The following is a 25,872-nucleotide window of genomic DNA, read 5'->3' on the forward strand; positions in this document are numbered from 1 at the left end:
AGGCAGCAGACGGCAGTCGGCCAAGGGGAGGAGATAGGGAGGAGGGGGCTGGCCAGAGAGGAAATACAGAGGAGGGGGCTGGCCAGAGAGGAGATACAGAGGAGGGGGCTGGCCAGGGAGGATATAGGACGGAAGGGCGGGGGGTGATCAGAAACAGCCAGTCAGCGATAGGGGATGCCAGTGAGAGGAGGAAACTTTTAACGGATAAACGGATCTCCGTAGGGGCCAGCTTCCAGAAACACTGCAAGTGAAATTGATTTAAAATAGAAAATTAATAGGCGCCGTTGAACAGCGCGTTGCGATGCTCTGTGCCGTGGCATATGTCGTATCACCCTAGGGATGGACATCAGAAGCCCACCATCATATGGTTGGACTCAGGGCCGCCATCAGGAATCACGGGGCCCAGTACAAGTGGATCATACAGGGCCCCCCTCTCCCAAAGCCCTGAGGGTGTAAAAGTGTAGTGTAGAGTGCTGAGTGATTTAATAAATGAGAATCGTACTTACCTGGTATCCTTAGATTGTGGCGTTAAACTTGGTTGTGCTTTCCCTTCATCCATGCCTCTTCTGATCGCCGGCCATGGTTCTAGGTAGAACATTCAGGAGACGAGGATGGACAGACATAAGGAATGGAGATGTGGTAGATGAGGGGGTAGAAAGTTGTGGCATAAGAAGAAAATGAATAATGTGAACAGATAGCAGAAAAAGATTTGTGAACAGATGGGATGGGGAAAAAGATGGATTAATGCAGTCCTGACCAACCTGTGACTTTACAGCTGTTGTGAAACTACAAGTCCCAGCATGTTTTACCAGCTAATCACGGGAGTGTAATCTGGATCTTGTAGTTTCACAACAGCTGGAGAGTCAAAAGTTGGACAGGTCTGGAATGTGACACAGGAATAAAGAAAGTAAAAAGGTGTTAAGAGTCACACAAGTAGAGTGGATGCAGAGGCATTCATAGGGAGGGAAGGAGGTGCATAGGTACACAGGGCAAGTGGAAAAGAAGCAATGGCACAATTAGGATTTGCAGTAGGAGGCAGAGGCACTAATGGGAAGTGGAGGGGATAGAGGCACTCATGGATGTGTGAGGCAAAATCACCCATGGAGTGGGATGGGGAGGAGCAGAGGCACACATACTGAGCTACATAGAGTTCACTACAGTCAAATACAGAGTACAGACAGGGGAGAGAGACAGGGATAGATATCATGGTGGTAGGGAGAGAACATAGTGCTGCAGCCACAAGAAATGAGATCCATGTGGTTCTTCCTGGGCTGTGAGGACGACAAACCACCTGACCTCCAAGCTGCAGTGTGGATCACAGATATGCTAGGGGAATCCAGCAATCTGACAGCACTAGCTTGTGTGCTGCTAGTGATGTCTGGAGAGTGAATGAATGAATGACTCATAACCACTTAGCTGTGCAATGATTCATTCATATAACTCTCCGGTAAGCACTACAGCAGCATCAGCTGTCCCGTGTTACAAGAAATTAATTAGCAATCAACTCTGCCTGCGGCTGGGCCCCTCAGCTGTCCGGGCCCAGTACAGGAGTACTGGCAGTCCCCCCCTGATGGCGGCCCTGGTTGGACTTCCACCATTGAAACTTTTGATGTGATGGTTACTAACCATCGCATAAAAAGAATTCGATGATCAAAACTATATGAAATGCACATACAGGCAGGGGGTGGGATCAGGGGTGTGACTATGGGCGGGATCAGGGGGCGGGCCTGGAGCAACAACATAATACTGTGTTTTCTAATGTAGCAGCGCTACCGCGATGTGCTGCAGGGACTGTAAGGTACACTACATGCCCAGGATGAACCCCTGATACAGACAGCAGCCAAGAAGCCAGGGGAAGCATAACTATTAGCAATAAAAAAAAAACAAGCCACCATTGGAACACCATTGAATGATTACCATGCAATGGTGACAAACATCGGAATGCCACCATAGAATGGTAAATATACTACCATCAAAAGAAAAACATTGATGGTTAGTAAACATCATTTGCGATGTCCATCCCTACACCTCCCTAGCATACGGTACATGTTTTCACTCTGCACACGTCCCAGAACCAATCATTCATAACTATAGGTGATGCAAAGTCGTACACTCACCAAATGCATCTCCACTTGAGCCTGCAGGGGGATAATGGGGCATTATTATCATAGGTAAAGTCAGAGAGGGCGTGTTGATTGGGCAATCCAGAGTTGTGCGTACATGTAATTACATTTGTACAATTAAGTATGCAAAAAAACTGTACATTAGAGTCACAATTAAATGTTGTATTTTTTTACATAGATTTTCATGATTAATCTAAAACGTCGCCAGGATCGCCGCGTCCGGATGCTCCGTAGTCTTTATGAGCAAGAAATCCAGGTGAAGATATTTGATGCTGTGGATGGCAAGTAAGTCTTTCACATGACAGAAGGGATTGCAAAAACAAATTACTAAATTATGATGCCATAAAGGTCACTAAACTTACAGGGTGATTCAATGATTGCAAAAAAAATCATTGTGTCCCATTAGTGAGAACAGTATATACAGCCGTGGCCAAAAGTTGAGAATGACACAAGTATTGGTTTTCACAAAGTTTGCTGCTTCAGTGTTTTTAGACCTTTTTTCAGATGTTACTATGTATACTGAAGTAATGTTACAAGCATTTCATAAGTGTCAAAGGCTTTTTATTGACAATTACAATAAGTTTATGCAAAGAGTCAATATTTACAGTGTTGACCCTTCTTTTTCAAGATCTCTGCAATTCGCCCTGGCATGCTGTCAATCAAATTCTGGGCCACATACTGACTGATGGCCGCCCATTCTTGCCTAATCAATGCTTGGAGTTTGTCAGAATTTGTGGGTTTTTGTTTGTCAATCCGCCTCTTTAGGATTGACCACAAGTTCTCTTTGGGATTACAGTCTGGGGAGTTTCCTGGCCATGGACCCAAAATTTCAATTATTTGTTCCCCGAACCACTGAGTTATCACTTTTGCCTTATGGCAAAGGGCCCCATCATGCTGGAAAATGCATTGTTCGTCACCAAACTGTTCTTGGATGGTTGGGAGAAGGATGGATGTGTGGGGATGCTTCTCAGCCAAGGGAGTGGGATCACTCACTATTTTGCCTAAGAACACAGCCATGAATAAAGAATGGTACCAAAACATCCTCCAAAAGCAACTTCTCCCAACCATCCAATAACAGTTTGGTGATGAACAATGCCTATTCCAGCATAATGGAGCACCTTGCCATAAAGCAAAAGTGATAACTAAGTGGCTCGGAGAACAAAACATTGAAATTTTGAGTCCATGGCCAGGAAACTCCCCAGATCTTAAACCCATTGAGAATTTGTGGTCAATCCTCAAGAGGTGGGCGGACAAATAAACACCCACAAATTCTGAGACACTTCAAGCATTGATTAGGCAAGAATGGGCGGCCATCAGTCAGTATGTGGCCCAGAAGTTGATTGACAGCATGTCAGGGCGAATTGCAAAGGTCTTAAAAAGAAGGCTCAACACTGCAAATATTGACTCTTTGCATAAACTTAATGTAATTGTCAATAAAAGCCTTTGACACTTATGAAATGCTTGTAACATTACTTCAGTATACCATAGTAACATCTGACATAAAGGTCTAAAAACACTGAAGCAGCAAACTTTGTGAAAACCAATACTTGTGTCATTCTCAAAACTTTTGGCCATGGCTGTAGGTCAAAACTCCTATATACATATGTGGAATTTATTTGCAGCACAGATGGTTTAACACCAAATGGAGTCCTAGATCTAATGTTACTTTTTATAGCACTGCTTTTCCCCTGTAGCTATTCACCACACCCCTCTGCCTGTAGCTATTCACCACACCCCTCTGCCTGTAGCTATTCACCACACCCCTCTGCCTGTGCCTATTCACCACACCCCTCTGCGTGTGCCTTGCATTCCTTTCGAAACAAGATTCAGTAATGTAATGCTGAGTACACATTAGGTCGATGAGTTGGCCGTTTGGCTGACCTATCAACCTTTCTGACAATTGGTACAGTAAGTGGATATATACAATAGGGGATGGGTATGGGATGCCGGCGCTCGGCAACCCTACGGTCAAAATCCTGATTCCGGCATCCCGAGAGGGTTAGAAATAAAACACCTGTCGGTAGGTATCCTAACCCCTTCCCCTTTCCCTACCCTAACCCTCCCCGGTGCCTTAACCATAACCCCCTAGTGCGTAAACCTATCCCCCCCCTCTCCCTGCACCCTAACCCTCCCCCCTAGTGCCTAGCCCTAACCGTCCCCCCTAGTGCCTAGCCCTAACCGTCCCCCCTAGTGCCTAACCCTAACCCTCCTCCTAGTGCCTAACCCTACCTTCAGGATGCCGGCAGTTGGGATGCTGGTTTCCCGGGATTCTGACATGTGCCGGGATTCCGGCACCAGTATTCTAAGCTCCGACATCCTCTAGTTCAGGTTACTGAACGTATCCCCTCAATAGGTAGTAATGGCTTATCAGGGGTTAATGTGATCACCAAAGGATATACAGGAAACACAAATTTGGTCTAACACTGAAACAAGTAGAAAGAAACAATAGCAACACCCAATATAAAAAAATAGAGCACGGCATCCATGGGGAGGGGGTCGCGACGTGAACCACGCCCAGCAGGACCCGCGGCTGCCTGGAACATGGTGGTCGATCAGTGTATATGAACGACCATCATCTACAAATATATCTGCAGATCTCTCGATTTGCAGATATATCTTTGCAGTGTGTACCAACCTTTAGTGTCTACTGTAAGTTATCTTAACAGTAGTCTTTTATTGCATATAGCTGAAAGCAGTTTATTATACTGTTTTAGTCACTTCAAACTGAGGTGTGCTAAAAAAAAAATATTCCCCCGAGATCATGATCATAGCTGTTGTGCAGATCAATAAAAAGCAAAATAAGAGAAAATGCTAATTCAAGTTAACTCTTTAAACAAAAATGTTCACACACCCTGAAATATATTTGGTCACATGTTCTGCATGTATGATATATGCCAATATGTACAGGCATGCACAGAAGGAGGGTAAGTTTATACCAGGCACCCAGAGACAAAATAGACAATGGTGCCCCTGGCTTACACATGCGCCGAACGTGTATGCACAGTAGCACAGCTGAGGGGGCAAAGGAGGAAGTAATGTGATTGCAATGTAAACCTATTACTTCTCAGTGAGCGCCGGGACGAGCTCCTATTGAAGCCCCTGTCCTAGTGACTCACCAACATCAACTTGGAACAAACAGACAGACACAACTTTTTATAATATTAATATATATCTATATATTTTCCTGATTCCTTCCTAGTGATGATGTCTAGTGCTCCTGTATCAATGTCTTGTACAACAGGATAGTTTTGGGGCTTTTCACTGCAGCTGAACTCTGTGAATGCAAAAGGCAGTCAACCCTACTAGTCGGACCACCAAGGGACTGCTGAGCAATAACAGCAGTGACTGCAGCAAATCACTAATACAGAGAGAGATCAGTCACTGCTGTCATTGCTCAGCAGCTCCTTAGTGGTCAGTCACTGTTCCTTTCTCCGTCTTCGGTGATTCCCTGATAGCTGGCAACTGTAGATCAATGCTTCCATTGCCTTTGAGAGCTATGCCACTGCTCACATTATGTGTATTGTTATTATTATCCTTTATTTCTGTGGTGCTACAAGGGTTCCCCAGCGCCTTACAAAGTACATAAGCAAATGAACATACAAGAAAATGGTAATTAACAGTACCAAACAATGCAGGACAAGGACATGGTTTATAAACGTTGCTGCATTAGCGATCAGACCACTTAAATAGGCAGCAGGGCGCCAGCAACAAAGTGTTAGGTGCGGTTGTGGGGAGTTAGGAGTAAATTATAGTAAAAGTAAGGGTAGAAGAAGCATTTGAGGGAAGAGGGCTCTGCTCATGAGAGTTTACATTCTAAGAGAGCCCCCCCACTCTTCTGGGATACTAAGGGACTCCCCAAAAATATGTGGGTATCCCGGATATTACAGTAGAATAGGTAATTATGGTATATCTATGACTGTGTTAGCAAATGTTGACATACCTTTTATATATAAATAACATGCCAATAGATTAATAGAGCAGTAAGACCATAGCTCTGTTATTTATATTAAAGTTCTCACCGCTAGGCGTTCTGCATTTTAGTGGTTACAGAGATTCTCTGGGACTTGTGGCAGAGTGTGTCATATCATACTTGCTGACATTCTATTACCTCTTCTATGGCGGGAAAATCAGTGGGCAAGTGCAGGGGGTGTGCAAATATGGTCAGTATGTATTATACCATATAATGTTACCTTATTTACACTGTGTCTCCTGTCCCTACACCTATAATGCTGTCAGTCACTGCACACACTCCTGCAGTGAGCAGCTAGTGGTCAGTGACACGGGAGGTGGCGAGAGGCAAGTTGGGGGGCCTTTGGGCAACATACCAGCCTGAAAGGCCTCTCAGGAAGGACCCTGACTGCTACCACAGTATAGCAATGCTTTTACTATCCCAACTGTAAATAAAAAATGACAGATAGCATTTTTAACATGTAGAATGTATTTTAAGTGTTTCTTCAAAGTGATTTTCACCAACAACAAATATGTGTTTTCATTGCTAAACATTTCTATATATTTTCAGGGCACTTAATACAAGTCAGCTTAAGACTTTGAATATAGATATGGTACCAGGATACCATGACCCGTACTCTGGGAGGACTCTGACAAGAGGGGAAATTGGATGTTTCCTCAGCCATTATAATGTGTGGAAAGAGGTAAGGTAATACAATTCTAATATATTATTGAAAATAATTTATTTGGGACCCATATACTGGAAACACAGGACTTTTGTACTTAATAGCCATTGCTACTAATATTAACTTGATGTGAGTTTTATGTCCTAATTCTTGTTCCTGTTGCTCTTTCGCTCATACACACTAAGCCAGGCCTAGCTCCGTTTTCACTAGCACATAACCAGCTCCCAGAATTTCTATGTATAATTATTCCTTGCTACAGTGAATCCCACATCTTTCTGGTGGTGCCATCAAGCAATCTATTACATTTGCTTTAATGCTTTAAGCTTACTGAGTTTGAGACATTTGTTGTTATATTATATTATAATAAATCTTTACCTGACCATATAATTTCAGGTGATTGAAAGGGGCCTTGAGCAAGTTCTGGTTATAGAGGATGACGTCCGATTTGAATTCCAGTTTAGGAGCAAACTATTAAAGCTGATGAATGACATTGAAATGACTGAGTTAGACTGGGACTTAATGTAAGTATTTTCAGTGTAACAGTACATTGAGAGTAGCCTGCATTAGTGCACTGAGGGCCTGATTCAGAGACAGATGGTAATGCAAACGCAATTGCATACTCTCACGGATCGCAGTTGCTAAAATATTCTAATGCCCTTCAAAGCTTACCCGAGCATAGGGAGGCCCACTGCTGCCTTCTTAAATCCGTACGACGATGTGCAACAGCGCAGTCATCGGTACCAATGACGCACAGCAGGCAGTCACACAGCATCTAAGTCAAGTCTGACCAGCCGCAAACACTGCAGCTCTCCTGACACGCAAAGAGGTCTCGTGCTGCACAGGAAATCGCAATGACTAATTTATGCACACCCACGAAACAGCGTTTAAATGGTCAGACACGTCTGCGTTCTTCTATCCCGCCCCCCATTACCACCCCCAAACGCTGACTACCTGTCACTCACTTTTCGAGTGGGTCCTCTGTGCATTTGTAATCTCAATGCAATTGCTGCGTGTGTAGTGCGGCGTTCGCCTATGTGCATTAGCAAACAATCGCTCAATTTGCATAAAAATTGCCATTGCGACCATCTCTGAATCGGGGCCTGATTCAGAGCCGGTCACTATTTGCGGTAGTTCATTCAACAAAAAGGGGTGGCTATTCAAATGAACCGTTCGCTCTTTGCGGTCTGTTCACGCCTCTATGTCTGAACGAGCGAACAAAACTTGCGGTTGTAATTTTGAAAAAGACGCCCCCTGGCCGCTCGCACCATACGTCATGTCCGCTATTTATTAGATTAATCGAGTACATCGAACAGCGTATGAACTGCTCGCTATTCTTGGGGCTGGTGTTTGCTACCACAAATTTGCGAGCAGTTCTGGCTATAAAATAACCCAGTGACGTGGTCAATGACACTCCAGTAGTAATTATGCACACCCTTAAAACGCCCGTTTTGACCTTTAAGCACGCCTGCGTTCTGATTTCCACTCCCCGTTTTCAAGCACCTTCCCCTGTTGCCACCCACATACGCCTCCTCCTGTCCAGTGGCGTAACTAGGGCAGGGCGAGCGGGGTTCGTGCCCTGGGCGCCGTTGGACCGGCGGTGCGGGGGGAGGCGCCGCCGGCCACGGTACCGGCCCGCCCGCCCTAGATAGCCAGTGTAGCGCCGACCACAATGAGTGCGGTCAGCGCTACACATTTGCACAGGACCGGCGCTAGGCTTCCAGCGCCGGTCCTGTGCTGCACGCCTGAGCCAGTTCCCTCCCCCTGAGCGCTTGCCCAATAGCGCCAGGAGGCGGGCTCAGGCTGTGCATAACACACGCATCGCCGCCAGCGCTGGTGGCGATGCGTGTGTTAAACAGCAGCCAATGAGAGTCAGATAGACTCTCATTGACTGCTTCAGCACCCACTGCAAGAGCCGGACTTCCGTCCGGCTCCTGCAGTGGGTAATGGGACTGACGTCATGACGTCAGTCCCATAATGCGGAGCGCGCCAGCCCGGACGGACTGGAGGGCAGGAGCGGCATCGCGGACAGGAGCAGGAGCAGCGTGGAATCAGGTAAGTATATTTTTATATATATTTATTTATTTTTAAACCTATCTGCACAACGGGGGAGGGGATGGCTACTACTGGGGGTGCCATTGGGAGGACCTCTACTGGGGGGGGCTACTCTACTGGGGACTACTACTTGGGGGGGGGGGACTACCACTGGGGGCATTCTAAAAGGGGCCTATTACTAGAGGCACTGCACTCGGGGGACCACTACTGGGGGCAATAATAGGAAGGGCCACTACAGGGACCACTGGATAGGGGGGGGTCACTACTGGGAGCCTGCATCAGGGGGAATACTACTGGGAGGGGGGGACACTACGGCTGGGGGCACTATATAAGGGGCTTACTGCTAGGGGCACTGCGGGGACCACTACAGGGGGCACTAGATAGGGGGGATCACTACAGGGTGCCTGCATAAGGGGACCACTACTGGGAAAACTGCATGGGGGGGGACTACTGCTGGGGGCACTATATAAAAGGGCACTGCATAAGGGGATACCGCTACTGGGCGCACTGCATTGTGGGGACTGCTACTGGGGGCACTGCATAAGGGGGAACACTACGTGGGGCACTGCATTTGGGGGGGGGCACTACTGGGGGTACTGAGTAAGGGGAACTAATTGGGGCCTGCATGAGAGGGACCACAACTGCATACTGGGGGTACTGTATAAGGGGTACTACTGGGGCTAAGGTGCATATGGATAGGAATGTTCAGTTTGAAAATAAAGGGGTGTGTCATGTTGACACGCCCCATTTTTAAGTGACCACGCCCATTTTTTGCCGCGCGCACATGGGGGGGGGGGGGGCTCCCTTTTCAAATTTGCCCTGGGCTCCAAATACCCTAGTTACGCCACTGCTCCTGTCACTCATATTAGCAGGCATTCGCTATTTAGCGAACAAACGATTTTTGGCCACACTGACTGGTTCGCGCATGCGTATAACGATCCGTACGCATGCGCAGTTGGGCAAACATCGCTCGCAGCGAACGAGCGGCCGCTTACGAGCGGCTCTGAATCAGGCCCTTAGACCCTGAGTTCCCTCTATACATTGCTATTTATAGGTAAACGTGAAAATAATACTTGTCATAGCGAATTAAGGGATCCCTCTTTATGGTTAGTGGTCCATTAAATTTATTATGGTATAAGCGTAATAACGGAAATAAAACACACAATTGTTACATAAACTTAGATTAAAATAAAAACTCCTCTTCATCAATTTATTAATATAGAAAAATATTTTTGTATTCCAAGGTGATCTTCTTGTAATCCCCAGGGAGACTGTTCTTAACTTCTTTTAATACACTGGAAATATATTTACTACTAACAGAGAGAAATACTGCAGTGTTGGAGTTGGATATATCTGGACTCAACACACAAAAGTTTCATTTTTTTTGCAATTAAATCTTTACATATATGTTCGGAGAGCACAATGTGTCAAATTGTAAATGAGGCCCTTAGTTTTATTTAACTACTGAAACGCACATACATGTTCGGTGAGTGTTGTAGTTATTGGGTACTATCATAACTCCTACTTGAGTGCTTCTTGCAATCTGTTACACATTAAGAAAACATGATATTGTTTATTTGCTGTTCCATTCCTTTATGGTATATAGGGCCTGCGACTCTAGCCACTAAGGAGTAAATTTACTAAATGTTGGTTTCAAATTGATCTTAATCGATTTTGTGTTTCTGGGGCTAAATCACTCGTTTACTAACAGACAATTTTTGATTGGCTTTTTTAAGTGTTAGTAAATGTGTGATTTAGCCCCAGAAACACATCAATTTAGATCAATTTGAAATCAATCAAGATCTATAAGAATCGATTGAAATCGACCTATAGTAAATGTACCCCTAATAGCATTATTACTGCTAATAATCACTACTAATCACCTACTACTGCTAGTATCACATGCAGTAATCTAGCAGGCAATTATTAAGAATACTGATAAAAGAAAGGGGTTTAAAAAGATGACCACTGTTTACCTGTGTTTGTAGACTTGTTTCAAGCGTATTAACAGGCCCACCAAAAGTGATCCTACACCTTGGCCTGAGTGCTGAACAGTGGTCATCCTTGTATTAGACCCACATATGCTATTCATGAGAATAAACTATGTTTTAACAGTTTTAAGTACCCTTCTGGAGAAATGTCATCTTCTACATAACTAGCCCAGACATTATAGGGACATCTATATGTTCTACAAACATACCTGTAAGGATAGATGTGGTAGTTTCACCAATTGAATTAATTCTTGTTATTTGGATTACAGAGAGCAACAACTGTTCAATGATAGTTCGGAGAAAGTATATTTTAGAATATGAACAATAGGTTTCTTGACACTAGCTCTCACTATTAGCTCGCCATTACATGAGTAAATTAGAGACGTAGATCTTGAATAGATTAAAAGAAAGATAAACAGGACTGTAGCACATGTACCATAATGATGCAGGAAATACCAGAATACTAATGCACTGTGAGGTAAATACAGAGTTGTGCTGAGATCTATGTTGTGCTGGGAATGCTCACCCACAATCAGAAGATAAACAATATACATACAAACACAGAGCACAGCACACATACTTTTTCAAGACATAATATATTATGTCAATTTATACATTAGCATACAATTATATAATATAATATTGAAGGATTTAATTTAAAAGGAATGAAATGCAGGACATACTCCATATGAGAAAGAAGAGTCGGAAATTCTTAGGTGAAATGTTTTAAGGCAGACTTGATATACAAGCTTGAAATGGATCCAAAATAAAAAATGGCTATTTGAGTTTAAAATGTAACACAAGGGGTCAATAGGCACTAGTGCGGGAATCCACTTGTGATAGGCTAAACAGGGATATGGGTGAGGGGCGTTATTGGCAGAGCCGTAACTAGACTTTTTAGTGCCCTGGGCCAGAAAGAGCATTGGCGCCCCCCCCCATTTTTAAAATCGAGACATAAAACGCAAAAGGGGTGTGGTCTCATTGGTAGGAGCCATGACAAATCTGGTTTGTCCTGTACAATGATGAAGGTGTACCGATCCTGTTGTACCACAGTTATTCAGGTGTCACAGCCAAATACAGTGTGAATCCAATGGCTGCAGAGACAATACACCATAGTTATGCAGTGTAACTTACCAGCTGTAGATGTAGGAGAACGCTGGTATATGCAGCAAATATCAGCGGCGGGGAGGTCCGTGTATGTACCCTATCCCGGCAGGTGAACTCACCGGCAAGTATACTCGAGGCATGCTGGTAACACCTGGGTCGGAAATAGGTGGCTATGTTCAGGGCTTTCATCAGAAATTGAGGGGCAGATAGTTGTGTGTGTTAAATAAAGGGGACGTGACTGAAGGTGCTTGGGGAGGTGGCCAGATGTAGAGGGAGTCGGCCAGGACATGATGGGGATAAAAGAATTGGAAGCTACACATGAGAATGAATATAAACAAAAAATGTACATTCCCAAACAGCACCCCATGCCCTGCGGTGCCCTGTGACATGGCACATATCGCACCACCCTAGTTACGCCCCTGGGTATTGAGGAGGGGGTGGGATGCTGTTTTATTTTTATTTTTTTAAAGTAACTATCATTCATTATCAAGTTGTTGAAAATGATGACCACTCCAGGCATATCTATAGGCTAGGTATACTGTTTAGTACATCTTTACTCTTGATGCATTCTTGTACTTGATTTTAGTTTGCAGTTATCTTAAGTCATATGTTAGTGTTCATTCTAGCACCCTGCACCTGTCGCAGCCTATGCAGTTCCTCTTTCCTGCCTGGGGTGTTGCTCTCTGGTTTGGTGCTTCTAGTACACTCTGGTTTGTAATTCAGCAGTTAGATGCATTAGCGGAGTGTGCTAGAAGCACCAGAGCAGAGAGTGACACTCCAGGCAGGACATAGGAACTGCACAGGTTTGTGACAGGTGCAGGGTGGTAGAATGAATACTACATGCAATTCTGAAAATATAAAGTCATATATGTGCACATGCATTTTTATGTATGGGCAAAATTCACATCTTTTTGTCCAACTCTAATATGTGCATAAGAAGCACACATTCCACAGTGGAAGTGAAAGAGGCCAAAGCCCTGGGTAAAAGCTCTTGCATATTGTATTTTGGTCTAGCCAGTACTGATTTTACATGATATTAATCTTCAGGATTGCAGCACAAGAAGACAATTATTTCTAAGGACTATTCAGTCTTGTAACATTAGAAGAGTTACTATCAGTGACTGGCTGAGCCGGGGGGCAGGGTGCCATGTGCCCCCCGGGCCGCAGCGTCATGCGGGCCGCGGGCCGGTGCAGTCGCGCTACACAGCACAAACACACAGCCGCCGGCGCCGGCACCTGTGTGTTTGCTGTAATCAGCAGCCGCTGAGAGTCTGTCAGACTCTCATCGGCTGCCGCTGCTCCCACTGCGGGAGCCATCTTCCGGCTCCCGCAGTGGGTAATGGGAGAGCCGTCGTCGTGACGACGTCTCTCCCATAATGCAAAGCGGCCAGAGGAGCCGGTGGAAGCGTCGGGACCAGGAGCGGGAGTTTCAGGTAAGTGTTTTTTGTTTTTTTTTAAATTAAGTCTCTCTCTCTCTCTACTGGGGGGGGGGGTACTGGGGGCACTACCAGGGGGGGGGATTTCTATGGTGGCACTACCAGGGGGGGATTACTACTGGGGGCACTACCAGGGGGGGGGATTACTATGGGGGCACTACCAGGGGGGGGGATTACTACTGGGGGCACTACCAGGAGGGTGGATTACTACTGGGGGCACTACAAGGGGGGGGACTACTACTACTGGGGGAACTACAAGGGGGGACTACTACTACTGGGGGAACTACAAGGGGGGACTACTACTACTACTACTACTGGGGGCACTACAAGGGGGGCTACTACTGGGGGCACTACAAGGGGAGGGGACTACTACTAGGGGCACTGCATAGGGGGGAGGGGACTACTACTAGGGGCACTGCGAGGGACCACTGCTGGGGGCTCTATATAAAGGGCAATACTGGGGGTACTGCATAGGGGGGAGACTACAACTGGGGCCACTATTTAAGGGACATTGCATAAGGTTTACCACTATTGGGGGCACTGCATGGGGGGGTGGACTGCTACTGGGGGCACTGCATAGGGGGTACCACTATTGGGGGCACTATATAAGGGGCTTACTACTGGGGGCACAAGGGGCACTGAACAAGGGGGACCACTACTGGGGGCACAAGGGGCACTGCATAGGGGGGGATCACTACTGGGGGCACTACTGGAGGCCTGCATAAGGGTGTTATCTCCTGTGGCACACGGGGGCACTGCATATGGGCACTACGACAGGAGGCTGCCCCTAATCTTTATTTTTACCTTAAATTAATCCCATATGGACCCGCCTCCTCCCGGAAACACTTGAGGGGGGGCGGTGTCGTAGCACGCACGTTCTTCGGGCACCCTGGCTACACGCTACTCCTCTGCCAGGGCCGCCTGCATGCATTTGCCCCCCAGGCTAAAAGTTGCCAGCCAGCCCCTGGTTACTATAGACCTATTAAAGTGGACATTACCATGGCACAAACTATAGAAAGAACAATAGAAATGCTAAAGTATAGCTCTTTGTTGATCAATGCAAATTATAGATTAGCTAAATGTGGACTAAAATACTTTACTTGCCACAGAGACAATACTACAATCCATTTAATCTTAAATATTAAATGTTTAGTCCACCTGTATATTTAATATAACTTCCAAATTCTCAAACACTTTCCTTTTCTTAACTGGAGGTTTTAACATTAAGCTGTGTAGCTCCATTGTTGAAATTAGATATTATGGTAAAGATAAGGCATTATCTTGGGTAAATATGCTTTATGTAGATTTTTGTTATACAATATAAGAGAGACCCTTGGAGCAATCCCGGAAAGGACAAAATTGCTTATGTCAAATGTAAGGATCTGAGGGCCTGATTCAGAGCCGGACGCTATTTGCGCTCGCTCGTTCAGAAAAAGGGGCCGGCTATTTAAATTGAGCGCTCACTATTTGTGGTCTGTTGACGCCTCTATGTCTGAGCGAGTGAACGAAACATGCGCTCACTATTTTGTAAAGACGCCCCCTGGCCGCTCGCATCCTACGTCATCTCCGCTATTTATTTGATTAATCAAGTACATCGAAAGGCGTCTGAACTGCTCGCAGTGCTTGTGGTAGGATTTTCCTACCGCAATCATGCGAACAGTTCAGGCTAAGAGACAACCAAGTGACGTAGTCGATGATGCTGCTTTGTTAATTATGCACACCGTTAAAACGCCCGTTTTGACCGTTTGGCACGCCTGCGTTCGGATCTCCACTCCCCATTTTCAAGCACCTTCCCCTCTTACCACCCACAAACTCCTCATCCTGTCACTCAAATTAGCAGGCACTCGCTATTTTGCGAGCGCTCGATTTCCGACCGCACTGACTGGTTGGCGCATGCGCATTACGACCCATGCATGCGCAGATGTGCGAACATCGCTCGGAGCGAACGAGCAGCCGCTTACGAGTGGCTCTGAATCAGGCCCTGAGGCTGCAAACCTCTCTTCCTCTGGACACCAGTCCCGGCCGTGTGGGGCTTATTTCCACCGGGGGTAGGCAAATGAAAATATCAGCATCTGAGTGCTCCAGATTGGGGAGTTTACAGAGTAACAGAGAGTCAGATTACATGGAGTACAGGGCCTGATTCAGCAAGGAACGCACAAATGCACCCGTCCGCTGCGAGAATATGCTAATCAATGCATATGCACGGAGACCGCAGCACAAGATCCAGACACCCAGCCCCATACTAAGCCGCCCATCTCCCTTTACTCACAGCCTGATCAGCACGCAAGATAGCGTAAATATCGGTAACATCGAGAACCATCGGACCCATTAGTATAATAGTGGTTGACCTGACCTGCCGCAGGTTTTTGCCCACTTCCTGTGTCTAGCTTACGGTATGGCTGCGTATGCCGCCGCACTGCCTTAATTATGCACGCCTTAATTATGCACGCCTGGGTTTGCCTGACCACCCCCCGTCACCATTCACAAATGGCACTTCCTGTCAATCATTTTCGGAAGGGGCTGCGTACACACTGCGTGTAGTCTGCGTACCATAACCTGACCGCACTAGCTAGTTCACGCACACGCAGTGCGATGCATATGTATGTGTAGTGCAAAAACATCGGCCAAGTGCGTACGTTCTCTCCTTTGCGTTCCTTGCTGAATCAGACCCACAGATCACTGTAACTCACCTTCCCAGCAGCAAAAGACCTCTGGAAGCAATCAAGTTATTAGCCTCCTAGAGCACAGGTTCTCGAACTCAGTCCTCAGGACCCCAAACAGTGCATGTTTTCCACGTCTCCTCACAGAAGCGCAAGTGAGATAATTAACTCCACCTGTGGATCTTTTAAAATGTGTCAGTGAGTAATAACTACACCTGTGCACCTGCTGGGTGACCTGGAAAACATGACCTGTGTGGGGTCCTGAGGACCGAGTTGAGAACCACTGTCCTAGAGGATACTCAGACTGGTATCTGCGAAAAAGCAAACAGCACAAACTTCTGCTTTCTATATACTTAAGATCAGATATTGACCTATTGTAAGCTGTCTAAAAAAAAAAGTACACGTTTCTTTATATGGAAGTTATGTAATAAGATTGATAATAAACATACTGCTTCTAAGAAACTGTCTACCTATATTAGATTTGTTATCATTTGTATATTTGTGGGCATTATTTGAGGAGAAAGAATAACATTGTTAAATGCATTTTTAGGAGATTCTTCCCAGAACTTTCACAGTATATAAATATCCCCTAATGTATTCTGTGACATTTTCAGCTTTATCAGATAAATGTGACTTATTGGAAGATTAGTCAATGTTTTATGTCACATTAACTTCCTAAGGTATAAAATATTGGTGCTATCTTTCATTTGTAAGGATGGGTATAAAAGCGTGTATAGTAGGACCTCATACCCAGTTATACTGTACTTGCAGTGGTCTATAGTTTTCCCTCCCTTTCTCGTTTTAGGCATAGCGTACAGTAAGACCGCAAACCTATTTGTGCTTGGAATAGTGTACAGTTCTCATTCCCTTTCTAGATCTCGACTCAATGTACATTACAAAAGCACCTCATACCCAGTTATACTGTACTTGCAGCGATCTATAGTTTTCCCTCCCTTTCTAGTTTTCGGCATAGTGTACAGTAAGACCTCGTACCCATTTGTACTTGGAATAGTGTACAGTTCTTCTTCCCTTTCTAGTTCTAGGCTCAGTGTACGTTACAAAAGGACCTCATACCCAGTTATACTGTGCTTGGAACGCCCCAGGCTATTGTAGTCCCTCCCTTTCTAGTTCTAGGCATAGTGTACAGTAAGACCTCGTACCCATTTGTACTTGTAATAGTGTACAGTTCTTCTTCCCTTTCTAGTTCTAGGCTCAGTGTACACTACAAAAGGACCTAAAACCCAGTTATGTTGTGCTTGGAACGCCCCAGGCTATTGTAGTCCCTCCCTTTTCTAGTTCTAGGCATAGTGTACAGTAAGACCTCATACCCAGTTATGCTGTGCTTGGAACGCCCCAGGGTATTGTACTCCCTCCCTTGCTAGTTCTAGGCATAGTGTACAGTAAGACCTCATACCCAGATATGCTGTGCTTGGAACGCCCCAGGGTATTGTACTCCCTCCCTTTCTAGTTCTAGGCATAGTGTACAGTAAGACCTCATACCCAGGTATACTGTGCTTGGATTGGCCCAGGCTATTGTACTCCCTCCCTTTCTTGTTCTAGGCATAGAGTACAGTAAGACCTCATACCCAGTTATACTGTGCTTGGAACGCCCCAGGGTATTGTACTCCCTCCCTTTCTAGTTCTAGGCATAGTGTACAGTAAGACCTCATACCCAGGTATACTGTGCTTGGATTGGCCCAGGCTATTGTTCTCCCTCCATTTCTAGTTCTAGGTATAGTGTACAGTAAGACCTCATACCCAGATATACTTGGAATAGTCCCGAGCAACTCTGCAAGCAACTGCACTAATTAATTTGATCTATGACACTTGTATATATGTGTGCGACTGAGGGCCTGATTCACTACGGATCGCTATTCTGCTTATACGTACGCAACACAGTTGCTAATATCAGCGGTGACATGTAAATGTTTGCATTTGCATTGTGATCACAACCTGACATAAAGACGCCCACTTCCCCTTACTCACATCTGTATACTTTGACAACATAGCTAAACAATCGGTGACATCAAGTAACATCGGACAGTTAATGAAGCCCAGACCTTACTCAGGAATTGCTACATGCTATGAGACCTCAGGCAGTGTCTGGTATCGCAGTGGCTAATTCATGCACGCCCATGCAACGGCGTTGAAACACACTGGCACGTCTGCGTTCCCAGAACCGTAACTAGACTGTTTGGTGCCCTGTGCAAGAGAGAGCATTGGCTTTCCCCCCCATTTTTTAAATAGGGACATATGATAGTGCATCGGAAAAAGAGCCATGGCCTCAAAGGGAAGGGCCAGGGAAGAGATAGGGGAGGCCAGGAGATGCTGGGGATAAAAGAAGAGGAAGTTACAAGTGAGAATGATAATAGATAGGAAAATTGACAGGCCCAAACAGTGCCCCCTGCCCTGCGGTGCCGTGTGCCATGGCAATGGTCGCGGTTCGATTCCCATCAGCGGCAGCCTAACAGCGCTAGAAATCCCGATTGTGGATAGGTAAGTATCCACTAACCTAACCCCCCTAACCCTCCTTAGGGGTGCCTAACCCTAACTTCCCCCCTAAGTGCCTAACCCTAATCCCCCGTCTAAGTGCCTAACCCTAACAACCCCCTTCCTCGCTACCTAAACCTAAGTCCCCCGGGGGGGTGCCTAACCCTAAGTCCCTCCCGGGGGTGCCTAACCCTAACCCTCCCTCCCCCTAGCCTAACCCTAACCCTCCCGGGGGGGTGCCTAACCCTAAGTCCCCCCCGGGAGCCTTAAACCTAGCCCTCCCCCCCCCGCGGCTGTCCGCTCACGGCGCCCGGCATCACTACAATCGTGATGCCGGGCGCCGGTCTCCCGGTGTCGGGGAAATGCAGGTGTCTACATCTAGACGCCCGGCATTTCACACTTGCCGGGATAAGACAGTCGGGAAGCCGGCTGCCGGTATATGGCCAGTCGGCTTCCCGATTGCTTCCCATTTCAGTTGGTGAATGAGGGTTATTTCATTACGGGGTATGAGGTTGATAAGTGATAGTGGGGGTATTTCAGTTGGTGAGTGAGGGTTATATCGGATAAGACAGTCGGGAAGCCGGCTGCAGGTATATAGGCAGTCGGCTTCCCGATTGCTTCCCCTGGTCGCACCACCCTATTTACGGCCCTGCCCTACCCCCGTCATCACCTACAAATGGCACTTCTTGTCAATCACTCTGTCTTGGGTCTGCGTAGCCTCTGTGATTGCAGTTCTGAACACAGCGTCTGGCTTGTGCACTGCGATGCATGTGCAGTGTGAATTAATCTACCGATTGCGTGCGTATAAGCACCTCCATTCCTTTCTGAATCAGGCCCTGAGTCTGTAAATTAAACTTAGTGTGGAAAAAAGCTGCTTCCACTGCATCATGGTACTTTGCATGCTGACACAGATATAGAAGTGTCACATATCAAATTAATTTTGATTGCACATTGCATTACAACTTACAGATGCGCCCAGCTACATTGTGGCTGATCGTGCCACAAACGTGCGCACACATCGCGCCATGCGATTGTGCGCACCTGCATATGGCACTCTGCGATCTCGCCATGCATTCCTATGGGGGCGCGTACATCTATGTAGTCAGAGTGCCCTATTTGGGCTCATGCAGTTCGAAAAAGGAATACATTATTTAGGCCATTTTTATAGGCTGAAAATGTAACATTTGCTTGGGGAAAGTATTTTCAGCCTAATGATGGCTTGCTTCACTGATAGTGACAGCTCTTTGGATCTCATATTGAGAGTCGACAGCAACTGATTCCAAATGCAAATGTCATACCTAGAATCAACTCCAGATCTTTTACCTGCTTAATTGATAATGAAATAACGAGGGAATAGCCCACACCTGTCCATGAAATAGCTTTTGAGTTGATAGTCCCATTACTTTTGGCCCCTTAAAAAGTGGGAGGCACATATAGAAACCGTTCCTACACCGTTCACCTGATTTGGATGTAATAACCCTCAAATTAAATCTGAAAGTCTGCAGTTAAAGCACATCTTGTTTGTTTCATTTCAAAGCCATTGTGGTGGTGAATAGAGGCCAAAATATGAAAATTCTGTCAATGTCCCAATATTTATGCACCTGACTGTATATTGCAAATCCTTTGTGTATATGTAGCATGTTTATTTGCTACAAATTGCAGTGATGTGTATTATTAGCTTGAGACATTTGTGTATGATCTCTATATTGGATATGGTATTAGTACTATACCATGAGCCCCTTGCAGCCTGGCTTGCTGTTTGTCACAAATAAACATGCTTCATCTACTTGCAAGTTTTAACAGTCAATGATCCCTCTGTCATGTGATGGGCTAAAGAAAAAGCATCTCTCATGTCTCAATATAATTGAAAGAAATGTTGGTATAATTTATGTACACTTGACATCTCCATCAATGAGAATGAGACTTCTTTTTAGTAAACAATTAATCATTAATAAAAAATATATTTATACTTTCTTGCTTTACTTTATCAGCATAGTTAGTTCTTTATGAGTAGTAATTTTGTTGTTTTTTTTTTTTTTCAGCTACATTGGACGGAAAAGAATGCAGGTGGAACGTCCAGAAAAGGCTGTTCCAAATGTAATGAATCTAGTGGAAGCAGATTATTCATACTGGACCCTGGGTTATGCCATCTCTCAGCAGGGGGCCCAGAAACTCATTGCTGCAGAGCCCCTCAGCAAGATGTTGCCAGTGGATGAGTTCCTTCCAGTCATGTATAACAAGCATCCAGTGTAAGTATATACACTTTATGCAAGGATGAAAACATTGAATGCCAAACTCCAGGTTAAGTAAATATGTCATGAGACACCAAATTCTTATCTGAGTTAAAATGATCTGATATCATCTTTGATTTATAGACAAGTACAATTCATTAACGATGCACAGTGATGAGAGAAAGTATGTGAATATATTAGGATTATCTGTTTTGCTTCATTATTTTATTATTATTCTATTTTTGCAAGAAAGCCCACACCTATGCTTTCAGTAGAAACATATGTCACTCCAGGGCTCTGAGTCTGGAGTAGAATGTGATCTCCTGAACATGTTGGTTTTGGACACAATTTATCAAAGCAGTCTACAACTGCTATCTACAGGATTTTGCATTCATGCTCCAGGCTAAAACTTATAGCACAATGAGATGGAAGGTGACAACAAGGGTTCTTTCTTCCCCGTTTTCCTCATTGCAGGGTGTTTATTATTAATAATACAATATTTTTATGATTAAAAATAAGGAAAAGGAAATAAAAGAGGAGAGAAGAAAGATTGGGAAGGTTGTGGCGCTTGTTCTAGCGGGCTAACTCTGAAAACCTTAGGTTTTTGGAGTTAGCTGAATATCAGGTGGTTATATCGGACCTCTGATGATGAATGGCCTGTTAACATTAATATATGGAAACTAGCGTTTCCACATGGTTAATGGGCCAATTTAGCTATGATGAATAGGCCCCTTTGAGAGACATGTCAGTGAGATGAAATTCACTTGTGAGCGTTAGCAAGTATATTTTCCTATTTAAAACTCACTCACACTCTGGGTGTCACTGTTCTATAATTTTATACTTTGGTGTATTTATTTTTCTTAAAGAAATGCACATAAGAATAAACACAAACAAGCACACACATACACAAACAGATACACACATAACAAAATACTATAAAGAATACAATAAGAACCATAGCAGCAGTATCATATAGTATATCCAAGAATAAAATGTAGGAAATATCTGTTGATGGTATCAATCATATAAAACAAATATAGAAACATAGAGCATGTTTAACTAAACATTATAGCAGAGCTGGTTCCCTCAGGTAACAACAAGTCACCTCCCATGTCTAGATTAATAACAATGAGACTAATTCTTATGATATGTGGGGCGCCTTACAGCTAGAGTACATTAAATGCTCAATATCCATGCTATCATTCACAAGCTCCTTCCACTTCACAAACTACAGGGGCTCTACTACCATCCACATTCTGGCAATAACAATTTTACATAATACACAGTAGTAAAATAAACCTACTCCCACAAAATTAACAACATATTTTGAGATGCAAAGGGAGTAGAGCTGGCAAACGAGTCCAATAGGCAGCCACAACATAACACTCCAAGAGCAGGTGCCAAAATGAGCAATAGATTTAGTCACATCTTATCCCTGCGTATACCTATCTTATATATACGTTCTGGAGTGTAATATGCTCTATGTTGGAGAAACAGGTAGATCTACTAACATCTAGCGCAGGACATGGCTTCCCGGATGCCCCTCAACATAAAGGATCACACCTCAAGAGTTAATACTTAATTCATTGGGGGGACACAAAAGATTAAGAGTGGCATACAAATTGGAGATGGTTTCCATGTCCCAATTTTAGAAAGGAGGGTTTTAGATGGGGAGTTACACGCCACCAACCATGTTCCTGTTCTTTACAACATATGTGTAGAGTGAGTCAGGAACTGGCCAAAATGGGTTCTGTATGTTAGGTCAATAGTGACCATGTCGACATTCACAATGTTGATATAAGTATGTCAACAGACATCATATCGACATGTTCAGCATGTGGACACTGATGAGATACTGACATGGTCACAATGATGACAAAGCATTTTTGAGGTAATGCTAACGCTAACCATAGCCTATAACCCTAATGGTAATGTCGCCATTTTCACTATGTTGACATTCCATATTTAGACATTTTGCCCATGTTGACATTTTATAGATGTCGACATGTTAGATGTCAACATTTCCACCATGTCGTCATCATAACATTCGACATTCTGATGTCAGAATTATGGATGTCAGCATAGTAAATGTCGACACCATGGCTGCATACCGACCAAGATGGATTTATGAGCAGGCTAGAGAGTGTGCTGAACACTTAGGTCTTCCTCAAACATCAGCCTAGTCACAGGCACAGGTGAGTGTTTATATATGTTGTGTGAGTGTTTGTGTATGTTATTCTGTTTGTGTTATAATTAAGTATTTCTTTGTGAATAGATTAACTGTACCTTAACTTTTTTTTGTAGTGAGAAATATAAGGAGTATTATCATACACGGGAACTCAAAGCCTTCTCTGCGGAGCCCCTGCTCATCTACCCCACTCACTACACAGGCCAACCAGGATATTTTAGTGACACGGAAACATCCACTATCTGGGACAATGAAACTGTGGCAACTGACTGGGACAGGCGATACTCAGGGAAAACCAGGCAGCAGGGTCAGATACATACAGATGCTCAGAACACGGATGCTCTGTCTCCTCAGAGCACACTTGACACGTCATCTCGGGATGAACTATGATCATTGCAAAACACTTGAAGAGCATCTGGGATTTGTATAAAAAATGTTGTTTAAGCCGGCCATACACGGTGCGATTTCCTAACGTTCAGATGTCTTGTACGATTTCCCTTGAGATTCTCTATACAATTTGTTAAACAGTGTACACAATTGTGCATATGAGCATACAATACCGGTGCGTCGTATCCGATTGCTAATCGTTAAGCTAATCGTTTACAGATAAAAAACCTCATGATGAACTTGCCAGGGTGTACAATGAGGTTTTATAGTATAGTACAGGCAATGTATATACTCAGTTTCGATTGATCTGCTCTCCTCACACGATCGACGTGATGCTGGCTCTTCTCATTTGAGCTGTAAATCCCAAAATGGAGGAGGGGAGTGGCCAGGGATTTTGCAAGACCTCGTACATCGCACATCGGTAAAACTTACGCCAGCAAAACATCACACGATGTGTATCACATCGTACACGATAGGTCAAAATCGAACCGCTTTTCCATAAGATCTATGATAATCAGAATTACGATGGCGAGACGCGCATCATCATTGTACTAGTACAAATACTGCACATGATTGGTCAATACGATTGATCTAAATCGGCCATATCGTGCAAAAAATCGCACCGTGTATGGGCCGCATTACTGTGAATATTTTAGTATGACAAATAATTTTATATAGAGAAGTGTGTATATAACATTGAGTATAAAACTCCATTTGAAAAGATAAATGTAAAATAAGTCCCTTAATGACTGTTACTCTATTAACAAATGTATAAGAATACAACGAAAACCTTTGTAGAATATATATTCATGTTTGTATTTGTGTATATTACAAAAATAATATATGTTCTGTAAGTGTCAGCATAATTGCAGATTTGGATCAATGTGATCTTGTTTTACCACAGAAAGAAATCTATTTGACTTTGATACAAGGAATTGTGTCAGTAATTATTTTAACAAATCTGTGTATATTATTTAAATACTGTAGGATGTCTGACTTTTTAATTTAGGTAAACATGGAGTAATAACAGAAAATATGAATAAAATTATTTTTTTTTACTAAAATGTTGTTATTTGTTGCTGATAATAGAAGTATGATTTGTTAATGTTATTTGTTGCTGTTAATAGAAGTATGATTTGTTAATGTTATTTGTTGCTGATAATAGAAGTATGATTTGTTAATGTTATTTGTTGCTGTTAATAGAAGTATGATTTGTTAATGAAAGACTCAATTACGAAAGAAATACATTGGGGGCCACCTGCCGTCACTGTAGCACCAAGCTTTCCACATACATAATGCGAGGACAACAACTCAGAAGGCAAAAACGTCTGGTGTCAATGGGGCTTAATTAGAGCCCCAATTTCTTTAGATAAAATGTACATTACTGTACTGCACATGCACACCAAAAATTCATACCCATATCTCTTATATACTGTAGATTTTGTATATTGTTCCCTTATGCCCGGAGCAATGGAATGGAATGGACTGGGCAAGTGTAGGGTGGGTACCCTAAAGGTACATTCATATAATTACAACATAAATAGATGTAGCCGCATTCCCAGATCTGCCTTTTAGGAGTATCTCCTACAGGTACTGAAATGATACACATTGATCATGAGGATGATGATGGCCATCTGGTCTAGCCACTTCTGGTTGGATAATTGTGTCTTGACCCCCAGCTAAAAGCTGTAACATCACAGATTTATCATATTAACAGACGTATTTAATTTGGAGCGAAAATTCCGTGCTGGACTTTTCGCTCCACATTGCTGATTTTCCTGGGATAAAGTATCACGCACGCGCCCGCTTTACCCCTGTATTCAATTAAAAAGCTACGAAAACGGGAGCCGGCGAAATAGGATCGGCGAAATTAAAAGGGATTTAACTGGACTAAATTGTAGGACCCCCCTAAAGCTGTAAAAACATGGGGGATCACTATGGGTACCCCCGTTTTAGCCTGCAAATGAAAGTCGGGGTTTTAAATAGCCGTGGCAGGTGTTTTTTTTCCGACATTGAAGAAGTGATGCAGAAGAGCACTTAGGTTATTTTTTTCATTTTTTTTAAGTGGTCCCATCAAATTTGGGGTACATGAAAATGGGTACTAGCATATTTTTATGTTCCTAAAGTAATTTTTTTCAAAAATTCTGCAAAAATGCACCTGCCGCTAAAAGCCTATTCTAGAAAACACCTGCCGCATACTTGCAGAATAGCCCTGAACCTATTTCCCTATGTTTAAACACTTTTTTCCATTTTTTTTTTCACCCCAATTTTTAAATAATTTTTTTGGGGTGTCCCTAACTTTTTTTTATAACTTTTTTTGACACAGTTTATTTTTAAATGACATTCCCAGGGTTGCAGGCTATTTTTTTTAAGCCTGCACCCCTAAACCCCAATTCTGCACTTTTCTTTGCCACCTATTCAGTGGTGAAAAGTTATCCCTGTTTTTTTCAAAGACTTTTTGAACCTGCGAAAATTCTTTGAAATTGAATACGGGGATAATTGAAAATCGGTGAAAATGACGTCATCGGCGATAATTTATCGCCGATTCCGAAATTTTCGTTCCAAATTGAATA

General features: G+C 44.0%; 1 protein-coding gene across 2 annotated transcripts in view; it reads left to right on the top strand.

The window, feature by feature from the left end:
• Positions 1 to 24,363, top strand: part of COLGALT2 (collagen beta(1-O)galactosyltransferase 2) — a 186,552-nt gene extending 162,189 nt beyond the window's left edge. For both annotated transcript variants that reach the window (XM_088453900.1, XM_088453901.1), the window contains exons 8-12: positions 2,302 to 2,408; positions 6,643 to 6,775; positions 7,151 to 7,278; positions 20,536 to 20,742; positions 23,029 to 24,363. In XM_088453900.1, coding sequence (XP_088310026.1) covers positions 2,302 to 2,408; positions 6,643 to 6,775; positions 7,151 to 7,278; positions 20,536 to 20,742; positions 23,029 to 23,302 — 849 coding nt within the window. In that variant the 3' untranslated portion in view covers positions 23,303 to 24,363. The remainder of the gene's footprint in view (positions 1 to 2,301; positions 2,409 to 6,642; positions 6,776 to 7,150; positions 7,279 to 20,535; positions 20,743 to 23,028) is intronic.
• The last annotated feature ends 1,509 nt before the right edge of the window (positions 24,364 to 25,872 follow it).

The sequence above is a fragment of the Taudactylus pleione genome, unplaced genomic scaffold (genome assembly GCF_031769625.1).
Source record: "Taudactylus pleione unplaced genomic scaffold, aTauple2 ptg000602l, whole genome shotgun sequence".
Taxonomy (NCBI): Eukaryota; Metazoa; Chordata; class Amphibia; order Anura; family Myobatrachidae; genus Taudactylus; species Taudactylus pleione.